This window comes from Oncorhynchus masou, unplaced genomic scaffold, assembly GCF_036934945.1.
Source record: "Oncorhynchus masou masou isolate Uvic2021 unplaced genomic scaffold, UVic_Omas_1.1 unplaced_scaffold_1527, whole genome shotgun sequence".
Classification (NCBI taxonomy): domain Eukaryota; kingdom Metazoa; phylum Chordata; class Actinopteri; order Salmoniformes; family Salmonidae; genus Oncorhynchus; species Oncorhynchus masou.
The window spans coordinates 107,501-130,021 of record NW_027005301.1 but is presented as its reverse complement, the minus strand read 5'-3'; the positions used below and the strand labels follow the sequence as shown (position 1 = coordinate 130,021).

Here is a 22,521-nt window from a genome sequence, read left to right as displayed (position 1 = left end):
TCCTCTATTCTCCTGACTTCCTTTTCATTTAGGCTTCCCTACTCCTCCTCTATTCTCCTGACTGTTGTCCTTTCCATTTAGGCTTCCCTACTCCTTCTCTATTCTCCTGACTGTTGTCCTTTCCATTTAGGCTTCCCTACTCCTCCTCTATTCCCCTGACTGTTGTCCTTTTCATATTGGCTTCCCTATTCCTCCTCTATTCTCCTGACTGTTGTCCTTTTCATATTGGCTTCCCTACTCCTCCTCTATTCTCCACAATTCGTTCAAGGACATGATAACTGTGAGGCACTTTTGAAACACCCAGAGACAGACACACACACACACACACACACACACACACACACACACACACACACACACACACACACACACACACACACACACACACACACACACACACACACACACACACACACACACACACACACACAAAACCCATCTCAATCCCATCAAATAAAATGTCTTCCATAAAAGGAAATAAGTATGTTTAGAAGTAATGGTCTGTGGACCGCCGGCGCCAGGTCTCATCCAGCAGACAGAGAGAGAGAGATAGAGGGGGTCCAGACCGAGAGAGCGAGATAGAGGGGGTCCAGACCGAGAGAGAGAGATAGAGGGGGTCCAGACCGAGAGAGAGAGATAGAGGGGGTCCAGACTGAGAGAGAGAGATAGAGGGGGTCCAGAGGTTCACTGTTGCTGCTGCGTGTGTGAGGGTCCAACCCTACAAACTGGTCACACACTCCATGTCCTCATCCTCCAACAGGCCGCTGTTCCTCTGCCCAACCTCAACCACCACCTCCACACCCCCGGTGTGCTCTTCCTCCCCTCCCACCACCTCCAACCCCTCCTCATCCTCCGGATCCCCGTGCTGCCCTAGGTGAGTGGCCCCTAGTAGCTCCTCAATCTCCCCAGGGGCCGTGGCCCCCCGACCGGCCCCAGGCCCATCGCTGAGGCCTGGCTCCTGGGAAGCAGCATGGTCCCTGTTGCAGTGCATGTAGGGTAAAAGGTTGCCGTTGGGACTGGGCTGGCTGTTGCCGTTGAGGATGTTGTCGGCTGCGTTCTCCATCTCCTCGATGGTCATGTCGCACGCGTCCGCCAGCTCCTGCTTGGTCACCTCGATGAAGGACGGGTCCTGAGCGAAATGGCCCAGGCCCTCTGATATCAGCACCTGTATAGAGAGAGAGAATTACATGAGGATATTGACTTTGAGCTGAAGATCTAGAGGAGATGTAAGGGGAGATGCTGTGTGAGTTATGAACTTCTACTAACTTGACCTCTGGGTTGTTTTTCAGCCTAGAGAAAAGAGAGAAAGAGATGGAGAGAGAGATGGAGAGAGAGCGAGAGAGTGAGAGAGACAGAGAGACAGAGAGAGAGAGACAGAGAGCGAGAGAGAGAGAGAGAGAGAGAGAGAGAGAGAGAGAGAGAGAGAGAGAGAGAGAGAGACAGAGAGAGAGAGAGAGAGAGAGAGAGAGACAGAGAGAGAGAGAGAGATGGAGAGCAGAGATGAAACATTCATCATTCACTCACAGCTTCCACCAGACTGCCGGCGCTACCGTGGGACAACGATGTAGCGTCCTTGTGCACTGTGCTCGGCACAGTGAGGGAGACGGGCCGCGGCGGCCGCTGGTTAGCCGTACCCACCCTAGGGCTGATACCGGGACTGTTCCCGTTGCTGTCGCTGTACCACGGCCCACAGTTGACCGATGGCAGGCTGGAGTTGAGCTCGTAGGAGCCGGTGCCAGGGCCCGTGCCCTGGAGACGAAGGGTGGGCACACGCTGGTAGGAGGCCTGGCTACCCCGGCCTGTGGGACTGGTAGGAGACGTAGAGCAGAGCTGCGTGAAGAGGGTCGGGGAGTGGCTCCGTCGAAGCAGGGGGCTCAGACCTGCTACTGCTAGTGCCTGGGAGGGTGGGTGGTTGGGGAAGGAGTTATGTTTAGAAATGCGCATGTGTGTGTGTGTATGTGTGTGTGTGTGTGTGTGTGTGTGTGTGTGTGTTTGTGTGTGTATGTGTGTGTGTGTGTGTCATGAATAAAGAGATAAAGAAGAGATAATTAGGCATAAAATCATTACATACTGTATAGTGGGTGCATATGTGTAAAATTGATCTAGGTATAGAATGATCAGGTGTGTACATTTTATATAGGTGTAGAATGATCAGGTGTGTAAAACTGATCTAGGTACAGAATGATCAGGTGTGTAAAACTGATCTAGGTGTAGAATGATCAGGTGTGTAAAACTGATCTAGGTACAGAATGATCAGGTGTGTAAAACTGATCTAGGCGTAGAATGATCAGGTGTGTAAAACTGATCTAGCTGTAGAATGATCAGGTGTGTAAAACCATCCCTACTCACCTGATGGTGGACCAGGTGCAGCGGTAGTACTGTCTTCTGGGAGACATCTGCTCTCGTCTGTCTCCTCAGACACTCCAGATGGAAGGACGACCTCCGACCTGAACCAAGGGGAGTGAAGGACTGAGAGGCTGAACGCACATAGAATATCTATTATCCAGAACAGTGAACCAATAACAAGTAACCAGAGTGATTCACCAATAACAAGTAACCAGAGGGATTCACCAATTAACAATTAACTAGAGGGATTCACCAATAACAATTAACCAGAGGGATTCACCAATAACAAGTAACCAGAGGGATTCACCAATTAACAATTAACTAGAGGGATTCACCAATAACAATTAACCAGAGGGATTCACCAATTAACAATTAACTAGAGGGATTCACCAATAACAATTAACCAGAGGGATTCACCAATTAACAATTAACTAGAGGGATTCACCAATAACAATTAACTAGAGGGATTCACCAATTAACAATTAACTAGAGGGATTCACCAATAACAATTAACTAGAGGGATTCACCAATTAACAAGTAACCAGAGGGATTCACCAATAACAATTAACTAGAGGATTCACCAATTAACAAGTAACCAGAGGGATTCACCAATTAACAATTAACTAGAGGGATTCACCAATTAACAATTAACTAGAGGGATTCACCAATAACAATTAACTAGAGGGATTCACCAATAACAATTAACTAGAGGGATTCACCAATTAACAATTAACTAGAGGGATTCACCAATAACAATTAACTAGAGGGATTCACCAATTAACAATTAACCAGAGGGATTCACCAATAACAATTAACTAGAGGGATTCACCAATTAACAATTAACTAGAGGGATTCACCAATTAACAATTAACTAGAGGGATTCACCAATTAACAATTAACTAGAGGGATTCACCAATTAACAATTAACTAGAGGGATTCACCAATAACAATTAACTAGAGGGATTCACCAATTAACAATTAACTAGAGGGATTCACCAATAACAATTAACTAGAGGGATTCACCAATTAACAATTAACCAGAGGGATTCACCAATAACAATTAACTAGAGGATTCACCAATTAACAAGTAACCAGAGGGATTCACCAATAACAATTAACTAGAGGGATTCACCAATTAACAATTAACTAGAGGGATTCACCAATTAACAATTAACTAGAGGGATTCACCAATAACAATTAACTAGAGGGATTCACCAATAACAATTAACCAGAGGGATTCACCAATAACAATTAACTAGAGGGATTCACCAATAACAATTAACTAGAGGGATTCACCAATAACAATTAACCAGAGGGATTCACCAATTAACAATTAACTAGAGGGATTCACCAATTAACAATTAACTAGAGGGATTCACCAATTAACAAGTAACCAGAGGGATTCACCAATAACAATTAACTAGAGGGATTCACCAATTAACAATTAACTAGAGGGATTCACCATTTAACAAGTAACCAGAGGATTCAAATTAACAATTAACTAGAGGATTCACCAATTAACAATTAACTAGAGGGATTCACCATTTAACAAGTAACCAGAGGGATTCACCAATTAACAATTAACTAGAGGGATTCACCAATTAACAATTAACTAGAGGGACTCACCAATTAACAATTAACCAGAGGGATTCACCAATTAACAATTAACTAGAGGGATTCACCAATTAACAATTAACTAGAGGGATTCACCAATAACAATTAACTAGAGGGACTCACCAATTAACAATTAACTAGAGGGACTCACCAATTAACAATTAACTAGAGGGACTCACCAATTAACAATTAACCAGAGGGATTCACCAATTAACAATTAACTAGAGGGACTCACCAATTAACAATTAACTAGAGGGACTCACCAATTAACAATTAACCAGAGGGATTCACCAATTAACAATTAACTAGAGGGATTCACCAATTAACAATTAACTAGAGGGACTCACCAATTAACAATTAACCAGAGGGATTCACCAATTAACAATTAACTAGAGGGATTCACCAATTAACAATTAACTAGAGGGCTTCACCAATTAACAAGTAACCAGAGGGATTCACCAATAACAATTAACTAGAGGGATTCACCAATTAACAATTAACTAGAGGGATTCACCATTTAACAAGCAAATAGAGGGATTCACAATTAACAATTAACTAGAGGACTCACCAATTAACAATTAACTAGAGGGATTCACCATTTAACAAGTAACCAGAGGATTCACCAATTAACAATTAACTAGAGGGATTCACCAATTAACAATTAACTAGAGGGACTCACCAATTAACAATTAACCAGAGGATTCACCAATTAACAATTAACTAGAGGATTCACCAATAACAATTAACTAGAGGATTCACCAATAACAATTAACTAGAGGACTCACCAATTAACAATTAACTAGAGGGACTCACCAATTAACAATTAACTAGAGGATTCACCAATTAACAATTAACTAGAGGATTCACCAATAACAATTAACTAGAGGATTCACCAATAACAATTAACTAGAGGGATTCACCAATTAACAATTAACTAGAGGGATTCACCAATAACAATTAACTAGAGGATTCACCAATTAACAAGTAACCAGAGGATTCACCAATAACAATTAACTAGAGGATTCACCAATAACAATTAACTAGAGGGACTCACCAATTAACAATTAACTAGAGGGATTCACCAATAACAATTAACCAGAGGGATTCACCAATTAACAATTAACTAGAGGGATTCACCAATAACAATTAACTAGAGGGATTCACCAATTAACAATTAACTAGAGGGATTCACCAATAACAATTAACTAGAGGGATTCACCAATTAACAAGTAACCAGAGGGATTCACCAATAACAATTAACTAGAGGATTCACCAATTAACAAGTAACCAGAGGGATTCACCAATTAACAATTAACTAGAGGGATTCACCAATTAACAATTAACTAGAGGGATTCACCAATAACAATTAACTAGAGGGATTCACCAATAACAATTAACTAGAGGGATTCACCAATTAACAATTAACCAGAGGGATTCACCAATAACAATTAACTAGAGGGATTCACCAATAACAATTAACTAGAGGGATTCACCAATAACAATTAACTAGAGGATTCACCAATTAACAATTAACTAGAGGGATTCACCAATTAACAATTAACTAGAGGGATTCACCAATTAACAAGTAACCAGAGGGATTCACCAATAACAATTAACTAGAGGGATTCACCAATTAACAATTAACTAGAGGGATTCACCATTTAACAAGTAACCAGAGGGATTCACCAATTAACAATTAACTAGAGGGACTCACCAATTAACAATTAACTAGAGGGATTCACCATTTAACAAGTAACCAGAGGGATTCACCAATTAACAATTAACTAGAGGGATTCACCAATTAACAATTAACTAGAGGGACTCACCAATTAACAATTAACCAGAGGATTCACCAATTAACAATTAACTAGAGGGATTCACCAATTAACAATTAACTAGAGGGATTCACCAATAACAATTAAATAGAGGGGACTCACCAATTAACAATTAACTAGAGGACTCACCAATTAACAATTAACTAGAGGACTCACCAATTAACAATTAACCAGAGGGATTCACAATTAACAATTAACTAGAGGACTCACCAATTAACAATTAACTAGAGGACTCACCAATTAACAATTAACCAGAGGATTCACCAATTAACAATTAACCAGAGGGATTCACCAATTAACAATTAACTAGAGGACTCACCAATTAACAATTAACCAGAGGATTCACCAATTAACAATTAACTAGAGGGATTCACCAATTAACAATTAACTAAGACTAGATTCACCAATTTAACTAGAGGACTCACCAATTAACAATTAACCAGAGGATTCACCAATTAACAATTAACCAGGGATTCACCAATAACAATTAACTAGAGGACTCACCAATAACAATTAACCAGAGGACTCACCAATTAACAATTAACCAGAGGGATTCACCAATTAACAATTAACTAGGACTCACCAATTAACAAGTAACTAGAGGGATTCGCAATTAACAAGTAACTAGAGGATTCACCAATTAACAATTAACTAGAGGGACTCACCAATTAACAATTAACCAGAGGGATTCACCAATTAACAATTAACTAGAGGATTCACCAATTAACAATTAACCAGAGGGATTCACCAATTAACAATTAACTAGAGGGATTCACCAATTAACAATTAACCAGAGGGATTCACCAATTAACAACTAACTAGAGGGATTAACCAATTAACAAGTAACCAGAGGGATTTACCAATAACAATTAACTAGAGGGATTCACCAATTAACAATTAACTAGAGGGATTCACCAATTAACAATTAACCAGAGGGATTCACCAATTAACAATTAACCAGAGGGATTCACCAATTAATAATTAACTAGAGGGATTCACCATTTAACAAGTAACCAGAGGGATTCACCAATTAACAATTAACTAGAGGGATTCACCAATTAACAAGTAACTAGAGGGATTCACCATTTAACAAGTAACCAGAGGTATTCACCAATTAACAAGTAACCAGAGGGATTCACCAATAACAATTAACTAGAGGGATTCACCAATTAACAAGTAACTAGAGGGATCCACCAATAACAATTAACTAGAGGGATTCACCAATAACAATTAACTAGAGGGATTCACCAATAACAATTAACTAGAGGGATTCACCAATTAACAAGTAACTAGAGGGATTCACCAATAAAAATTAACTAGAGGGATTCACCAATTTACAAGTAACTAGAGGGATTCACCAATAACAATTAACTAGAGGGATTCACCAATAACAATTAACTAAAGGGATTCACCAATAACAATTAACTAGAGGGATTCACCAATTAACAAGTAACTAGAGAGATTCACCAATAACAATTAACTAGAGGGATTCACCAATAACAAATAACTAGAGGGATTCACCAATAACAATTACCTAGAGGGTTTCACCAATTAACAAGTAACTAGAGGGATTCACCAATAACAATTAACTAGAGGGATTCACCAATAACAATTAACTAGAGGGATTCACCAATAACAATTAACCAGAGGGATTCACCAATTAACAATTAACTAGAGGGATTCACCAATTAACAATTAACTAGAGGGATTCACCAATAACAATTAACCAGAGGGATTCACCAATAACAATTAACTAGAGGGATTCACCAATTAACAAGTAACCAGAGGGATTCACCAATAACAATTAACTAGAGGGATTCACCAATTAACAATTAACTAGAGGGATTCACCAATTAACAATTAACCAGAGGGATTCACCAATTAACAATTAACCAGAGGGATTCACCAATTAACAATTAACTAGAGGATTCACCAATTAACAATTAACTAGAGGGATTCACCAATTAACAATTAACCAGAGGATTCACCAATTAACAATTAACTAGAGGATTCAGAATTAACATTTAACCAGAGGGATTCACCAATTAACAATTAACTAGAGGGATTAACCAATTAACAATTAACTAGAGGGATTCACCAATTAACAACTAGAGGGACTCACCAATTAACAATTAACTAGAGGATTCACCAATTAACAATTAACTAGAGGATTTACCAATTAACAATTAACTAGAGGACTCACCAATTAACAACTGAGGACTCACAAATTAACAATTAACCAGAGGGATTCACCAATTAACAATTAACTAGAGGGATTAACCAATTAACAATTAACTAGAGGATTAACCAATTAACAATTAACTAGAGGGATTCACCAATTATGAACTAAAGGGATTCACAATTAACAATTAACCAGAGGATTCACCAATTAACAACTAGAGTGACTCACCAATTAACAATTAACTAGAGGGATTCACCAATTAACAATTAACCAGAGGGATTCACCAATTAACAATTAACAGAGGATTCACCAATTAACAATTAACTAGAGGGATTAACCAATTAACAATTAACTAGAGGATTCAGGTAATTAACAATTAACCAGAGGGATTCACCAATTAACAATTAACTAGAGGGATTCACCAATTAACAATTAACTAGAGGATTAACCAATTAACAATTAACTAGAGGGACTCACAAATTAACAACTAGAGGACTCACCAATTAACAATTAACTAGAGGGATTCACCAATTAACAATTAACTATGAGGGATTAACCAATTAACAATTAACTAGAGGGATTAACCAATTAACAATTAACTAGAGGGATTCACCAATTAACAATTAAATAATTAACAATTAAATAGAGGGATTCACCAATTAACAATTAACCAATTAACAATTAACCAGCGAGGAGAGGCTACATGAACATAGAATAACATTTACTAGAATGGACTTCCCATTTCAAGTCAACAGACAGTGGAAGGGAGGTGTGGGAGGGGGTTGGAGTGGGGAGTTAAGTAGAGTAGGGGGTAAGGGTATTTTGTCTGTGTGAAGATTTGGAGGTTAGTGGGGGTTTAAGGGCTGTTGGTGTTGGTATTAAAATCTTACCCAGTCCTTTAGGCAGACAGGTCTAACTCTGGGGATTAGGTGTGAGATGGGGGTGTTTGGTTTGGGTGAGGAGTCGGAGGTTAGTGGGGGTTTAAGTGAGGTCTAGACAGACAGGTCTAAATATGGGGATTAGGTATGAGATGGGGGTGTTTGGTTTGGGTGAGGAGTCGGAGGTTAGTGGGGGTTTAAGTGAGGTCTAGACAGACAGGTCTAAATATGGGGATTAGGTATGAGATAGGGGTGTTTGGTTTGGGTGAGGAGTCAGAGGTTAGTGGGGGTTGAAGTGAGGTCTAGACAGACAGGTCTAAATATGGGGATTAGGTATGAGATAGGGGTGTTTGGTTTGGGTGAGGAGTCAGAGGTTAGTGGGGGTTGAAGTGAGGTCTAGACAGGCAGGTCTAAATATGGGGATTAGGTATGAGATAGGGGTGTTTGGTTTGGGTGAGGAGTCAGAGGTTAGTGGGGGTTGAAGTGAGGTCTAGACAGGCAGGTCTAAATATGGGGATTAGGTATGAGATAGGGGTGTTTGGTTTGGGTGAGGAGTCAGAGGTTAGTGGGGTTGAAGTGAGGTCTAGACAGGCAAGTCTAAATATGGGGATTAGGTATGAGATAGGGGTGTTTGGTTTGGGTGAGGAGTCAGAGGTTAGTGGGGGTTGAAGTGAGGTCTAGACAGGCAGGTCTAAATATGGGGATTAGGTATGAGATAGGGGTGTTTGGTTTGGGTGAGGAGTCAGAGGTTAGTGGGGGTTGAAGTGAGGTCTAGACAGGCAGGTCTAAATATGGGGATTAGGTATGAGATAGGGGTGTTTGGTTTGGGTGAGGAGTCAGAGGTTAGTGGGGGTTGAAGTGAGGTCTAGACAGACAGGTCTAAATATGGGGATTAGGTATGAGATAGGGGTGTTTGGTTTGGGTGAGGAGTCAGAGGTTAGTGGGGTTGAAGTGAGGTCTAGACAGGCAGGTCTAAATTTGGGGATTAGGTATGAGATAGGGGTGTTTGGTTTGGGTGAGGAGTCAGAGGTTAGTGGGGGTTGAAGTGAGGTCTAGACAGGCAGGTCTAAATATGGGGATTAGGTATGAGATAGGGGTGTTTGGTTTGGGTGAGGAGTCAGAGGTTAGTGGGGGTTGAAGTGAGGTCTAGACAGGCAGGTCTAAATATGGGGATTAGGTATGAGATAGGGGTGTTTGGTTTGGGTGAGGAGTCAGAGGTTAGTGGGGGTTGAAGTGAGGTCTAGACAGGCAGGTCTAAATATGGGGATTAGGTATGAGATAGGGGTGTTTGGTTTGGGTGAGGAGTCAGAGGTTAGTGGGGGTTGAAGTGAGGTCTAGACAGGCAGGTCTAAATATGGGGATTAGGTATGAGATAGGGGTGTTTGGTTTGGGTGAGGAGTCAGAGGTTAGTGGGGGTTGAAGTGAGGTCTAGACAGGCAGGTCTTACCCAGAGCTGTGGGACAGAGGAAGGCTCGTCTGGGAGAGTGCCAGGGTCTCCTGTCTCCCCCATCCTCTCCGTCCTCCATGGGAGTCAGCTGCTTGTTCTCCTCATCCTGATATACCAGCCTGAAAACACACACACACACACACACACACACACACACACACACACACACACACACACACACACACACACACACACACACACACACACACACACACACACACACACAACACACACACACACACACACACACACACACACACACACACACACACACACACACACACACACACACACACACACACACACACACACACACACACGTGGGGCATACAGAGACCATGAAAGGCATATATTTTCATGGTGAAAGAGAAAGAGACAGAGAGAGAGAGGTGGAGAGAATCAGAGAAGAAGAGAGGGGAGGATAGAAGAGAGAGAGGTGTAGAGAAGCAGAGAAGAAGAGAGGGGAGGAGAGAGAGAGGTGGAGAGAATCAGAGAAGAAGAGAGGGGAGGAGAGAAGAGAGAGAGAGGTGGAGAGAAGCAGAGAAGAAGAGAGGGGAAGAGAGAAGAGAGAGAGAGGTGGAGAGAAGAGAGAGAGGTGGAGAGAAGCAGAGAAGAAGAGAGGGGAGGAGAGAAGAGAGAGAGAGGTGGAGAGAAGCAGAGAAGAAGAGAGGGGAGGATAGAAGAGAGAGAGGTGGAGAGAATCAGAGAAGAGAGGGGAGGAGAGAAGAGAGAGAGGTGGAGAGAAGAGAGAGAGGTGGAGAGAAGCAGAGAAGAAGAGAGGGGAGGATAGAAGAGAGGTGGAGAGAATCAGAGAAGAGAGGGGAGGATAGAAGAGAGAGAGGTGAGAAGCAGAGAAGAAGAGAGGGGAGGAGAGAAGAAGAGAGAGGTGGAGAGAAGCAGAGAAGAAAAGAGGGGAGGATAGAAGAGAGAGAGGTGGAGAGAAGCAGAGAAGAAGAGAGGGAGGATAGAAGAGAGAGGTGGAGAGAAGCAGAGAAGAAGAGGGGGAGGATAGAAGAGAGAGGAGAGAGGAGGCAGAGAAGAAGAGAGGGAGGATAGAAGAGAGAGAGGTGGAGAGAAGCAGAGAAGAAGAGAGGGGAGGATAGAAGAGAGAGAGGTGGAGAGAAGCAGAGAAGAAGAGAGGGGAGGATAGAAGAGAGAGAGGTGGAGGGAGGCAGTACATGTCTGAGGTGAGAATGTTCTGGTCGCTTCGGCGGTATTCTCTCTCGTCCGCGTAACTCTCATCGTACGCTCGTCCGTCGACGCCTCCTCCTCTCGCCTGATGAACGGCAGACGGCTGTCAGTGGAGTCCGAGCTGCAGAAACAATGGACGCATCTCATACCATTCCACCTGGTTCCGCTCCAGCCATTAACATGAGCCATGTCCTCCCCAATTAAGATGCCACCAACCTCCTGTGATGTCACTCCTGTCAGGGTGGATCCAACCAGAGCTACATGAGCTAAAAACACTGTAGGTGATGCATATCCACATCCTGTTCTGTACAATATACATCTCTTCTTCCTCCTCTGGTAGAAATATACCAAGATCCCACCAGGAGAGTAAAAACAGGTTCAATATTGACTAAAGTCCAGACACTTGTCTGTCCCTGAGTATGTTTAGCTCAGTGCAGCAAGGATCCAGCCAGGGACTGTATGGACAACAGGGTTGGCAGAACCTTTCCATACTGATGCCTCCTGGGCATTACAACTCTCTCTCTCCTCCTGAGAGAGCAACATACCGCATGAGGGAGTCATAGAAACACATCCTGTGTTCAGCGTCAGTCAGTGTGGAGAGGAAGAGAGGAGAGAGAGAGACAGACAGACAAGAGAAGTTACCGTTGACAACCAATCAGAATTAGAAACAGATCTAATTGGCCACGAGAGGTCACTGATAAAAGACAGACTAGAGAATAACACCAACGTACTCTACAGAACCCAGAGAGACACCCACCTCTTGGGAGGAAGCACCATGCAGACCTCGGCAGTAGTATCGGGGTTAGCGGGGGTCCGCTCTGCCCGTCCACAGTACTGATGCTGGGGCTTGGGAAACGGCTGAGCCCCCTGGACCACCAACCCCACTACCACACCGGGGACCGCCGTGTTGTTGGCATTGTTGATGTTAGCGTTGGAGCCCGAGGAAGAGTAGGAGCTCGGGTGAAGGTGGTAGAGTCCATCAACTTCTCGTGGGACGGGGACTCGCCCTCGCCGGGGCTGCCCGTCTGGCTGATGTGGAGCGGGCGCTGCGTGGTGAAGGATTGTGGGAAGGTGTTGCGTCCGCTGTCGCGCCCGTCGTTGTAGTAGCTGACGTGGTTGCCGAACAACCCACCCGCTCGCTGTAGGAGGAGCGAGCGAGAGGGGCAGGAGAGAGAGGAGGCAGAGAGAGAGGGAGAGGAGAGAGAGGGAGAGGAGAGAGAGGGAGAGGAGAGAGCAGAGGAGGAGAGAGCAGAGGAGGAGAGAGAGAGGGAGGAGAGAGAGAGGGAGGAGAGAGAGAGAGGGAGGCAGAGGAGAGAGGAGAGAGGAATGAGGGAGGGAGAGAATGAGGGAGGCAGAAAGAGAGGGAGGAGAGAGAGAAGGCGGAGAGAGGGGAGGAGAGAGAGAGGGATGAGTATTGTGGACAGAGAGGGACATCCATCTAAAGGGAGAGGACACAGTCACGCTGTTCTACTATTTTGACTAAATCTATTCAGTCTATGCCGTATGGACAATGCAAAGCAAAGGCCGGAGGAGAGACTGAAGTGTTGTGGGTTATGAAGTGTTGTGGGTTATGAAGTGTAGTGGGTTATGAAGTGTAGTGGGTTGTGAAGTGTAGTAGATACTGAAGTGTTGTTGGTACATTAGTGTAGTAGGTATTTTGACTAAAGTGTAGTGGGTACTGAACTGTAGTGGGTTATGGAACAGTGTAGTGGATTATGAAGTGTGAGAATGCCATTTAGTGGGTACTGAAGTGTAGTGGGTTCTGAAGTATAGTAGATACTGAAGTGTAGTGGGTTCTGAAGTGTAGTGGATACTGAAGTGTAGTGGGTTCTGAAGTGTAGTGGGTTATGAAGTGTAGTGGGTTATGAAGTGTAGTGGGTTATGAAGTGTCGTGGATTATGAAGTGTAGTGGGTTATGAAGTGTAGTGGGTTATGAAGTGTAGTGGGTTCTGAAGTGTAGTGGGTTCTGAAGTGTAGTGGGTTATGAAGTGTAGTGGGTTATAAAGTGTGATTGGTTCTGAAGTGTAGTGGGTACTGAAGTGTGATTGGTTCTGAAGTGTAATGGGTTCTGAAGTGTAGTCGGTACTGAAGTGTGATTGGTTCTGAAGTGTAGTGGGTACTGAAGTGTGATTGGTTCTGAAGTGTAGTGGGAAGTGTATGGGTTCTGAGTGTAGTGGGTTATGAAGTGTATTGTGTTATGAAGTGTAGTGGGCTACTGAAGTGTAGTTATGGGCTATGAAGTGTAGTGGTTATGAAGTGTAGTGGGTTATGAAGTGTAGTGGGTTATGAAGTGTAGTGGGTTATGAAGTGTAGTGGGTTATGAAGTGTCGTGGGTTATGAAGTGTAGTGGGTTATGAAGTGTAGTGGGTTATGAAGTGTAGTGGGTTATGAAGTGTAGTGGGTTATGAAGTGTAGTGGGTTATGAAGTGTAGTGGGTTATGAAGTGTAGTGGATTATGAAGTGTAGTGGATTATGAAGTGTAGTGGGTTATGAAGTGTAGTGGCTACTGAAGTGGCATCTGGAGCCAATGATGGTGGATGGTGAAGAACCAGATGTAATCCTTATAGCTGGTCACAGCAGAAGCGATGGGCCTGATGAAGCTCAGTAGTTCAGACAGAGGGGTGTGTGGGGCTGTAGCCGACCTTTACCCTGAAGATATCGTCCTCGGACGCAGCCGAGACAGGCTCCTTCATCGACTTGTCCAGGTCCTCCTCCACTGTGAGGTCACCTGATATGGCCCTCCGGATCTCAGGACCCATGTCATGGAGCGTCCGCAGGCCCGCCTGAGTGGAAATACAGACAGGCACAGACAAGCACCAGCGCGGAACGACAGACACGGAGGAACAAACACAAACACAGACTCATTGTTTTAGTACGAATCTGATATGTTCAGTGAAGTACGAACACACTTCTAAACGGTGCTCTCTGGTCTGAAGGTCTGACAGGCAGGAACTTGTAGGGACCCACCTGCAGGGAGAGAGCCGTCTTGGGCGGCACCTTGGCCACCAGGCCCTGCTCTTTACGCTTCTTAAACTTCCTGAAGTACTCCTGGATCAGGAAAGTGGCGTAGAACTTCCCAACCGTCACCTCATCGTCTCCAGCAGGGGGCACCACCTGATCCAGCAGCTTCATACTGGTTCTCTTCCAGATCTTCTTCACTATGGCCCGGAGCTCCTCGTTCGCCTGCTCCAAGTTACCTTCACACACAGAAACCAGACGGGGACCGTACAAACCAACAATAGTCATTGCTCCAAGTTACCTTCACACAGAGAAACCAGACGGGGACCGTACAAACCAACAATAGTCATTGCTCCAAGTTACCTTCACACACAGAAACCAGACGGGGACCGTACAAACCAACAATAGTCATTGCTCCAAGTTACCTTCACACACACACACACACACAGAGAAACCAGACGGGGACCGTACAAACCAACAATAGTCATTGCTCCAAGTTACCTTCACACACACACACACACAGAAACCAGACGGGGACCGTACAAACCAACAATAGTCATTGCTCCAAGTTACCTTCACACACAGAAACCAGACGGGGACCGTACAAACCAACAATAGTCATTGCTCCAAGTTACCTTCACACACACACACAGAAACCAGACGGGGACCGTACAAACCAACAATAGTCATTGCTCCAAGTTACCTTCACACACACAGTGGAGAGAAGCAGAGAAGAAGAGAGAGAGGTGGAGAGAATCAGAGAAGAAGAACCTTCACACACACAGTGGAGAGAATCAGAGAAGAAGAGAGAGGTGGAGAGAATCAGAGAAGAAGAGAGGTGGAGAGAATCAGAGAAGAAGAGAGAGGTGGAGAGAATCAGAGAAGAAGAGAGGGTGGAGAGAATCAGAGAAGAAGAGAGGGTGGAGAGAATCAGAGAAGAAGAGAGAGGTGGAGAGAATCAGAGAAGAAGAGAGAGAGTGGAGAGAATCAGAGAAGAAGAGATAGAGGTGGAGAGAATCAGAGAAGAAGAGAGAGAGTGAAGAGAATCAGAGAAGAAGAGATAGAGGTGGAGAGAATCAGAGAAGAAGAAGAGTGAGAAGAGAATCAGAGAAGAATAGATAGAGGTGGAGAGAATCAAAGAAGAAGAGAGAGAGGTGGAGAGAATCAGAGAAGAAGAGATAGAGGTGAAGAGAATCCGAGAAGAAGAGAGAGAGGTGGAGAGAAGCAGAGAAGAAGAGAGGGGAGGAGAGAAGAGAGAGAGTGAAGAGAATCAGAGAAGAGAGAGAGGGGAGGATAGAAAAGAGAGAGGTGGAGAGAATCAGAGAAGAAGAGAGAGAGGTGGAGAGAATCAGAGAAGGAGAGAGAGAGGTGGAGAGAAGCAGAGAAGAAGAGAGAGAGGTGGAGAGAATCAGAGAAGAAGAGATAGAGGTGGAGAGAATCAGAGAAGAATAGATAGAGGTGGAGAGAATCAGAAAGAAGAGAGGTGGAGAGAATCAGAGAAGAAGAGAGAGGTGGAGAGAATCAGAGAAGAAGAGAGAGGTGGAGAGAATCAGAGAAGAAGAGAGGGAGAGAATCAGAAAGAAGAGAGAGGTGGAGAGAATCAGAGATGAAGAGAGAGAGGTGGAGAGAATCAGAGAAGAAGAGATAGAGGTGGAGAGAATCAGAGAAGAAGAGAGAGGGAAGAGAATCAGAGAAGAAGAGATAGAGGTGGAGAGAATCAGAGAAGAAGAAGAGAGAGGTGAAGAGAATCAGAGAAGAAGAGATAGAGGTGGAGAGAATCAAAGAAGAAGAGAGAGAGGTGGAGAGAATCAGAGAAGAAGAGATAGAGGTGAAGAGAATCAGAGAAGAAGAGAGAGAGGGGAAGAGGATCAGAGAAGAAGAGATAGAGGTGAAGAGAATCAGAGAAGAAGAGAGAGAGGTGAAGAGAATCAGAGAAGAAGAGATAGAGGTGAAGAGAATCAGTACACACACAAAATCAAATGTGTTACCATCAGTCTTGATCCTCAGTGCTGTTCGCACCAGAGCAAACAGGGTGGCATTGAACATGACTGTGCCATCGCTGTTCAGGGGCATGTTCATGGAGACCAGACGCTTGCAGGCCACCCGGTGGGGACAGAGCTTCCCGAAGCCCAAAGGAGGCTGAATCCTCCTCAACAGAGTTACCACATCCAGGTGCTTGATACGACCCCTGTAGAACAGACAACAATATTTAGAGAGAAAGAGAGAGAGAGAGAGAGAGAGAGAGACAGATAGACAGAGAGAGAGAGAGAGAGAGAGAGAGAGAGAGAGAGAGAGAGAGAGAGAGAGAGAGAGAGAGAGAGAGAGAGAGAGAGAGAGAGAGAGAGAGAGAGAGAGAGAGAGAGAGAGAGACACAGATAGACAGAGAGAGAGAGAGAGAGAGAGAGGGAGAGAGGAGGGAGGGAGGAGACTCAGAGGGAGGGAGGGAGGGAGGGAGATGCTGTTTGAAGTTGTACTGACTTGGCCTCTGGGTCGTACTCAGCCCAGATCCTCTTGAACTCATCCAGGTGGTGAGGTCCTAGAATAGACCAGTCTCTGGTCAGGTAGTCAAAGTTATCCATGATCACAGCCACAAACAGGTTGATGATCTGTGGACAGAGAGACAACAGACCCCATTAATCAACTCATAAGTCTCAATGCCAGCTGACAGAGAGCCAACAGACCAGAATAATCAACTCATCAGTCCCAATAACAGCTGACAGAGAGATAACAGACCAGAATAATCAACTCATCAGTCCCAATAACAGCTGACAGAGAGATAACAGACCAGAATAATCAACTCATCAGTCTCAATGCCAGCTGACAGAGAGACAACAGACCAGAATAATCAACTCATCAGTCCCAATAACAGCTGACAGAGAGATAACAGACCAGAATAATCAACTCATCAGTCCCAATAACAGCTGACAATAGACCAGAATAATCAACTCATCAGTCCCAATAACAGCTGACAATAGACCAGAATAATCAACTCATCAGTCCCAATAACAGCTGACAGAGAGATAACAGACCAGAATAATCAACTCATCATCTGGAATACTAGAAAAAAACGATTGGTTTCTCTACCAGTGGGATTGTCTCTCCTTGCTCTCTGTAGCTAGTGGGATTGTCCCTCCTGGTTCTCTGTAGCTAGTGGGATTGTCCCTCCTGGCTCTCTGTAGCTAGTGGGATTGTCCCTCCTGACTCTCTGTAGCTAGTGGGATTGTCCCTCCTTGCTCTCTGTAGCTAGTGGGATTGTCCCTCCTTGCTCTCTGTAGCTAGTGGGATTGTCCCTCCTTGCTCTCTGTAGCTAGTGGGATTGTCCCTCCTGGTTCTCTGTAGCTAGTGGGATTGTCCCTCCTGGTTCTCTGTAGCTAGTGGGATTGTCCCTCCTGGTTCTCTGTAGCTAGTGGGATTGTCCCTCCTTGCTCTCTGTAGCTAGTGGGATTGTCCCTCCTGGCTCTCTGTAGCTAGTGGGATTGTCTCTCCTTGCTCTCTGTAGCTAGTGGGATTGTCCCTCCTTGCTCTCTGTAGCTAGTGGGATTGTCTCTCCTGACTCTCTGTAGCTAGTGGGATTGTCTCTCCTTGCTCTCTGTAGCTAGTGGGATTGTCCCTCCTGGCTCTCTGTAGCTAGTGGGATTGTCCCTCCTGACTCTCTGTAGCTAGTGGGATTGTCCCTCCTGACTCTCTGTAGCTAGTGGGATTGTCCCTCCTGACTCTCTGTAGCTAGTGGGATTGTCCCTCCTGACTCTCTGTAGCTAGTGGGATTGTCCCTCCTTGCTCTCTGTAGCTAGTGGGATTGTCCCTCCTGGTTCTCTGTAGCTAGTGGGATTGTCCCTCCTGACTCTCTGTAGCTAGTGGGATTGTCCCTCCTGGTTCTCTGTAGCTAGTGGGATTGTCTCTCCTTGCTCTCTGTAGCTAGTGGGATTGTCCCTCCTTGCTCTCTGTAGCTAGTGGGATTGTCTCTCCTTGCTCTCTGTAGCTAGTGGGATTGTCCCTCCTGGTTCTCTGTAGCTAGTGGGATTGTCCCTCCTGACTCTCTGTAGCTAGTGGGATTGTTAATCCTGGCTCACTGTAGCTAGTGGGATTGTCCCTCCTGGCTCTCTGTAGCTAGTGGGATTGTCCCTCCTGACTCTCTGTAGCTACTGAGATTGTCCCTCCTGGTTCTCTGTAGCTAGTGGGATTGTCCCTCCTTGCTCTCTGTAGCTAGTGGGATTGTCCCTCCTGCTCTCTGTAGCTAGTGGGATTGTCCCTCCTGACTCTCTGTAGCTAGTGGGATTGTCCCTCCTGACTCTCTGTAGCTAGTGGGATTGTCTCTCCTGCTCTCTGTAGCTAGTGGGATTGTCTCTCCTTGCTCTCTGTAGCTAGTGGGATTGTCCCTCCTGGTTCTCTGTAGCTAGTGGGATTGTCCCTCCTGGCTCTCTGTAGCTAGTGGGATTGTCCCTCCTGGTTCTCTGTAGCTAGTGGGATTGTCCCTCCTGGCTCTCTGTAGCTAGTGGGATTGTCCCTCCTTGCTCTCTGTAGCTAGTGGGATTGTCCCTCCTGACTCTCTGTAGCTAGTGGGATTGTCCCTCCTGACTCTCTGTAGCTAGTGGGATTGTCTCTCCTTGCTCTCTGTAGCTACTGAGGATTGTCCCTCCTGGTTCTCTGTAGCTAGTGGGATTGTCCCTCCTGACTCTCTGTAGCTAGTGAGATTGTCCCTCCTGACTCTCTGTAGCTAGTGGGATTGTCCCTCCTGACTCTCTGAAGCTAGTGGGATTGTCTCTCCTTGCTCTCTGTAGCTAGTGGGATTGTCTCTCCTTGCTTCTCTGTAGCTAGTGGGATTGTCTCTCCTGCTCTCTGTAGCTAGTGGGATTGTCCCTCCTGGCTCTCTGTAGCTAGTGGGATTGTCCCTCCTGACTCTCTGTAGTTAGTGGGATTGTCCCTCCTGGCTCTCTGTAGCTAGTGGGATTGTCCCTCCTTGCTCTCTGTAGCTAGTGGGATTGTCCCTCCTGGCTCCCTGTAGCTAGTGGGATTGTCCCTCCCCGCTCTCCGTAGCTACTTACCAGGAAGGCACAGAGCATGTAGAAGCTGACGAAGTAGAAGATAGCGTGACTCCCACACTGGTCTTCGCTGGCTGGTCCCACCTCTGACCCCTTCTCACAGGGTCGCATGGGGGCGCATGCCAGCATGATCTCCTGCCACGCCTCGCCTGTGGCACACCTGGGCACAGGTAAACAACCAGCTGTCACACACAGAAGGCTCTACTGTACAGGAAGAATGGGCTCCATGAAGGGTCCACCTGGTGGTGAAATGCTGCATGGTTGTCCTACCTTCAAAGGTAGAGTTTTAAACAAAAAGTGGGAAACGACATCACGGCTTGCAGAAGAGGTGGAAAGGATGCACAGGGGTTGATAAAACACCATGACTCTGAGGTGGCAGTGCTTTCATGATCTCCAAGATCTGTCGGGGGCGCTTTTAAATCAGGAATTTGTGACGTTGGTCTACAGTCTGGAAAGAGAGGAGGAGAACAGACGGCTCACCTGAAGAGCAGGAGTGTAGCCTGGGGAAGGTCTGGAAGTTGTTGTTCCTGTTGATCTGACTGTTGTCCCTCAGGGCTATCTTACCAAACATCTGCAGGGGGCAAGGTTGTTAGGAGACACAGGGCACGCCAGGTCAACATGGTGCAAGACAGCCACAGAGGACAGGTGACATCGTCAGGTCAGTGCCACAGAGGACAGGTGACATCGTCAGGTCAGTGCCACAGAGGACAGGTGACATCGTCAGGTCAGTACCACAGAGGACAGGTGACATCGTCAGGTAAGTACCACAGAGGACAGGGGGCCGAGGAGACAGGACAATAACCACAAGGCTTCTCAACATATATATAAGGTAACAACATCTAGTGCTGGTTGCCCGGACATGGTTCAGTCTAGTCCTGGTATTAAAATCACTTTCAATGGAGCTTTTAATTCCTGGACCAGGCTTAAAGTGTGTCTGGGAAACCAGCCCCTAGAGAGAGAACGAAGAGAGATGAAAGGTTATTATAGTGTGGAGGAGAGAACAGGACAGAACATACAGGACCTTGGGTCAGGGGTTAGAACAGCGAACGACACGGACGGGACAGGACTGGCTGGAGGAGAGAAACAGAGGAGAGGAACAGAGGAGAGGAACAGAGAGAAACAGAGGAGAGAAACAGAGGAGAGGAACAGAGGAGAGAAACAGAGGAGATGAACAGAGGAGAGAAACAGAGGAGAGGAACAGAGGAGAGGAACAGAGGAGAGAAACAGAGGAGATGAACAGAGGAGAGAAACAGAGGAGAGAAACAGAGGAGAGGAACAGAGGAGAGGAACAGAGGAGAGGAACAGAGGAGAGGAACAGAGGAGAGAAACAGAGGAGATGAACAGAGGAGAGGAACAGAGGAGAGAAACATAGGAGAGAAACAGAGGAGAGGAACAGAGGAGAGAAACAGAGGAGAGGAACAGAGGAGAGGAACAGAGGAGAGGAACAGATGAGAGAAACAGAGGAGAGGAACAGAGAACAGAGGAGAGAAACAGAGGAGAGGAACAGAGGAGAGAAACAGAGGAGAGGAACAGAGGAGAGGAACAGAGGAGAGAAACAGAGGAGAGAAACAGAGGAGAGGAACAGAGGAGAGAAACAGAGGAGATGAACAGAGGAGAGAAACAGAGGAGATGAACAGAGGAGAGAAACAGAGGAGAGAAACAGAGGAGAGGAACAGAGGAGAGGAACAGAGGAGAGGAACAGAGGAGAGGAACAGAGGAGAGAAACATAGGAGAGAAACAGAGGAGAGAAACAGAGGAGAGGAACAGAGGAGAGGAACAGAGGAGAGGAACAGATGAGAGAAACAGAGGAGAGGAACAGAGAACAGAGGAGAGAAACAGAGGAGAGGAACAGAGGAGAGAAACAGAGGAGAGGAACAGAGGAGAGGAACAGAGGAGAGGAACAGAGGAGAGAAACATAGGAGAGGAACAGAGAAGAGGAACAGAGGAGAGAAAAACAGAGGAGAGGAACAGAGGAGAGGAACAGATGAGAGAAACAGAGGAGAGAAACATAGGAGAGGAACAGAGGAGAGGAACAGAGGAGAGGAACAGAGGAGAGGAACAGAGGAGAGGAACAGAGGAGAGGAACAGATGAGAGAAACAGAGGAGAGGAACAGAGGAGAGGAACAGAGGAGAGGAACAGAGGACCAATCCCAGATGCTCAGGGGCTGACCGGCAGTTCTTACCTGCATCCCAATGACGGCGTAGATGAAAAAGAGCATCACTATGAGCAGTGCTACATAGGGGAGGGCCTGGGGGGGGACAGAGAGAGATCAGTGACACGTCAACAACACTGTCTAGCACCACAGCACCAAAAACACCTTACGGCAGCACACTGCTGCAAAAATAGTCACAGTCCTTTTCCCCCACTGTCCAACCCAAGATAAATAACTATTTTACCAGAACCCCTTTATCAAATGTTTTGGGTTATATTTTGGGGAGTGCCCCTATAAAACCACCGACATTTAAAATGTTCAGACAATCTTATTAAAGGAGACTTGTGGTAAGTTCATACTGGTCCCCTCCATGGGAATTGGCGTGGCAAGCACCATGCTCTACCAACTGAGCCACACGGGACCTACGAAGGACAGCTTATCTTCGCCCTAGAAATACCATGTCAACCTGTAAGCCTTATCATTAACCTGTAGCATGGTGAGTGGGCTGTGACAGCATGCATATGAGGGGTGTTGGGGTTTTGAGAGACAGTTAGATGCTGACTGGTTAGCTGGACACATCATTCCTCCCTTCTACATTCCTCCCTCAAGCAGGGTCAGGGGTCAAGCTGAATTTCAGTCACTCAATTCAGGAAGTGATTTGAAATGAAAATTCTAATATGGAAAAACTTAAATAAATAAATAAATAGGCTATCTATATTTATTTAAAAAAAAATGTTTTTTTGATAATTAATTTAAAATATATATATTTTTAAATGATTAGCCGGGTACAGACCAGAACTAAAAGACGTTGAGGCGTGGTCTTTCCTCCCAAACCTCAGTTATATCTAACTCAGATTTATAGAATTTCCATTCCACAG

The 22,521-nt window shown here is 45.3% G+C and overlaps 1 protein-coding gene across 1 annotated transcript in view; it reads right to left on the bottom strand.

The window, feature by feature from the left end:
- Nucleotides 1-718: 718 nt before the first annotated feature.
- The window catches only part of LOC135531141 (voltage-dependent L-type calcium channel subunit alpha-1C-like), a 73,653-nt gene continuing 51,850 nt past the window's right edge, over nucleotides 719-22,521 (bottom strand). The window contains exons 20-32 of the mRNA XM_064959255.1: nucleotides 21,674-21,739; nucleotides 19,971-20,061; nucleotides 19,494-19,639; nucleotides 16,930-17,057; nucleotides 16,440-16,639; nucleotides 14,437-14,690; nucleotides 14,142-14,276; nucleotides 12,490-12,632; nucleotides 12,251-12,448; nucleotides 11,550-11,614; nucleotides 2,350-2,447; nucleotides 1,525-1,896; nucleotides 719-1,165 (exon numbers count right to left, since the gene is read on the bottom strand). Of these exons, the coding sequence (XP_064815327.1) occupies nucleotides 719-1,165; nucleotides 1,525-1,896; nucleotides 2,350-2,447; nucleotides 11,550-11,614; nucleotides 12,251-12,448; nucleotides 12,490-12,632; nucleotides 14,142-14,276; nucleotides 14,437-14,690; nucleotides 16,440-16,639; nucleotides 16,930-17,057; nucleotides 19,494-19,639; nucleotides 19,971-20,061; nucleotides 21,674-21,739 (2,343 nt within the window). The remainder of the gene's footprint in view (nucleotides 1,166-1,524; nucleotides 1,897-2,349; nucleotides 2,448-11,549; nucleotides 11,615-12,250; nucleotides 12,449-12,489; nucleotides 12,633-14,141; nucleotides 14,277-14,436; nucleotides 14,691-16,439; nucleotides 16,640-16,929; nucleotides 17,058-19,493; nucleotides 19,640-19,970; nucleotides 20,062-21,673; nucleotides 21,740-22,521) is intronic.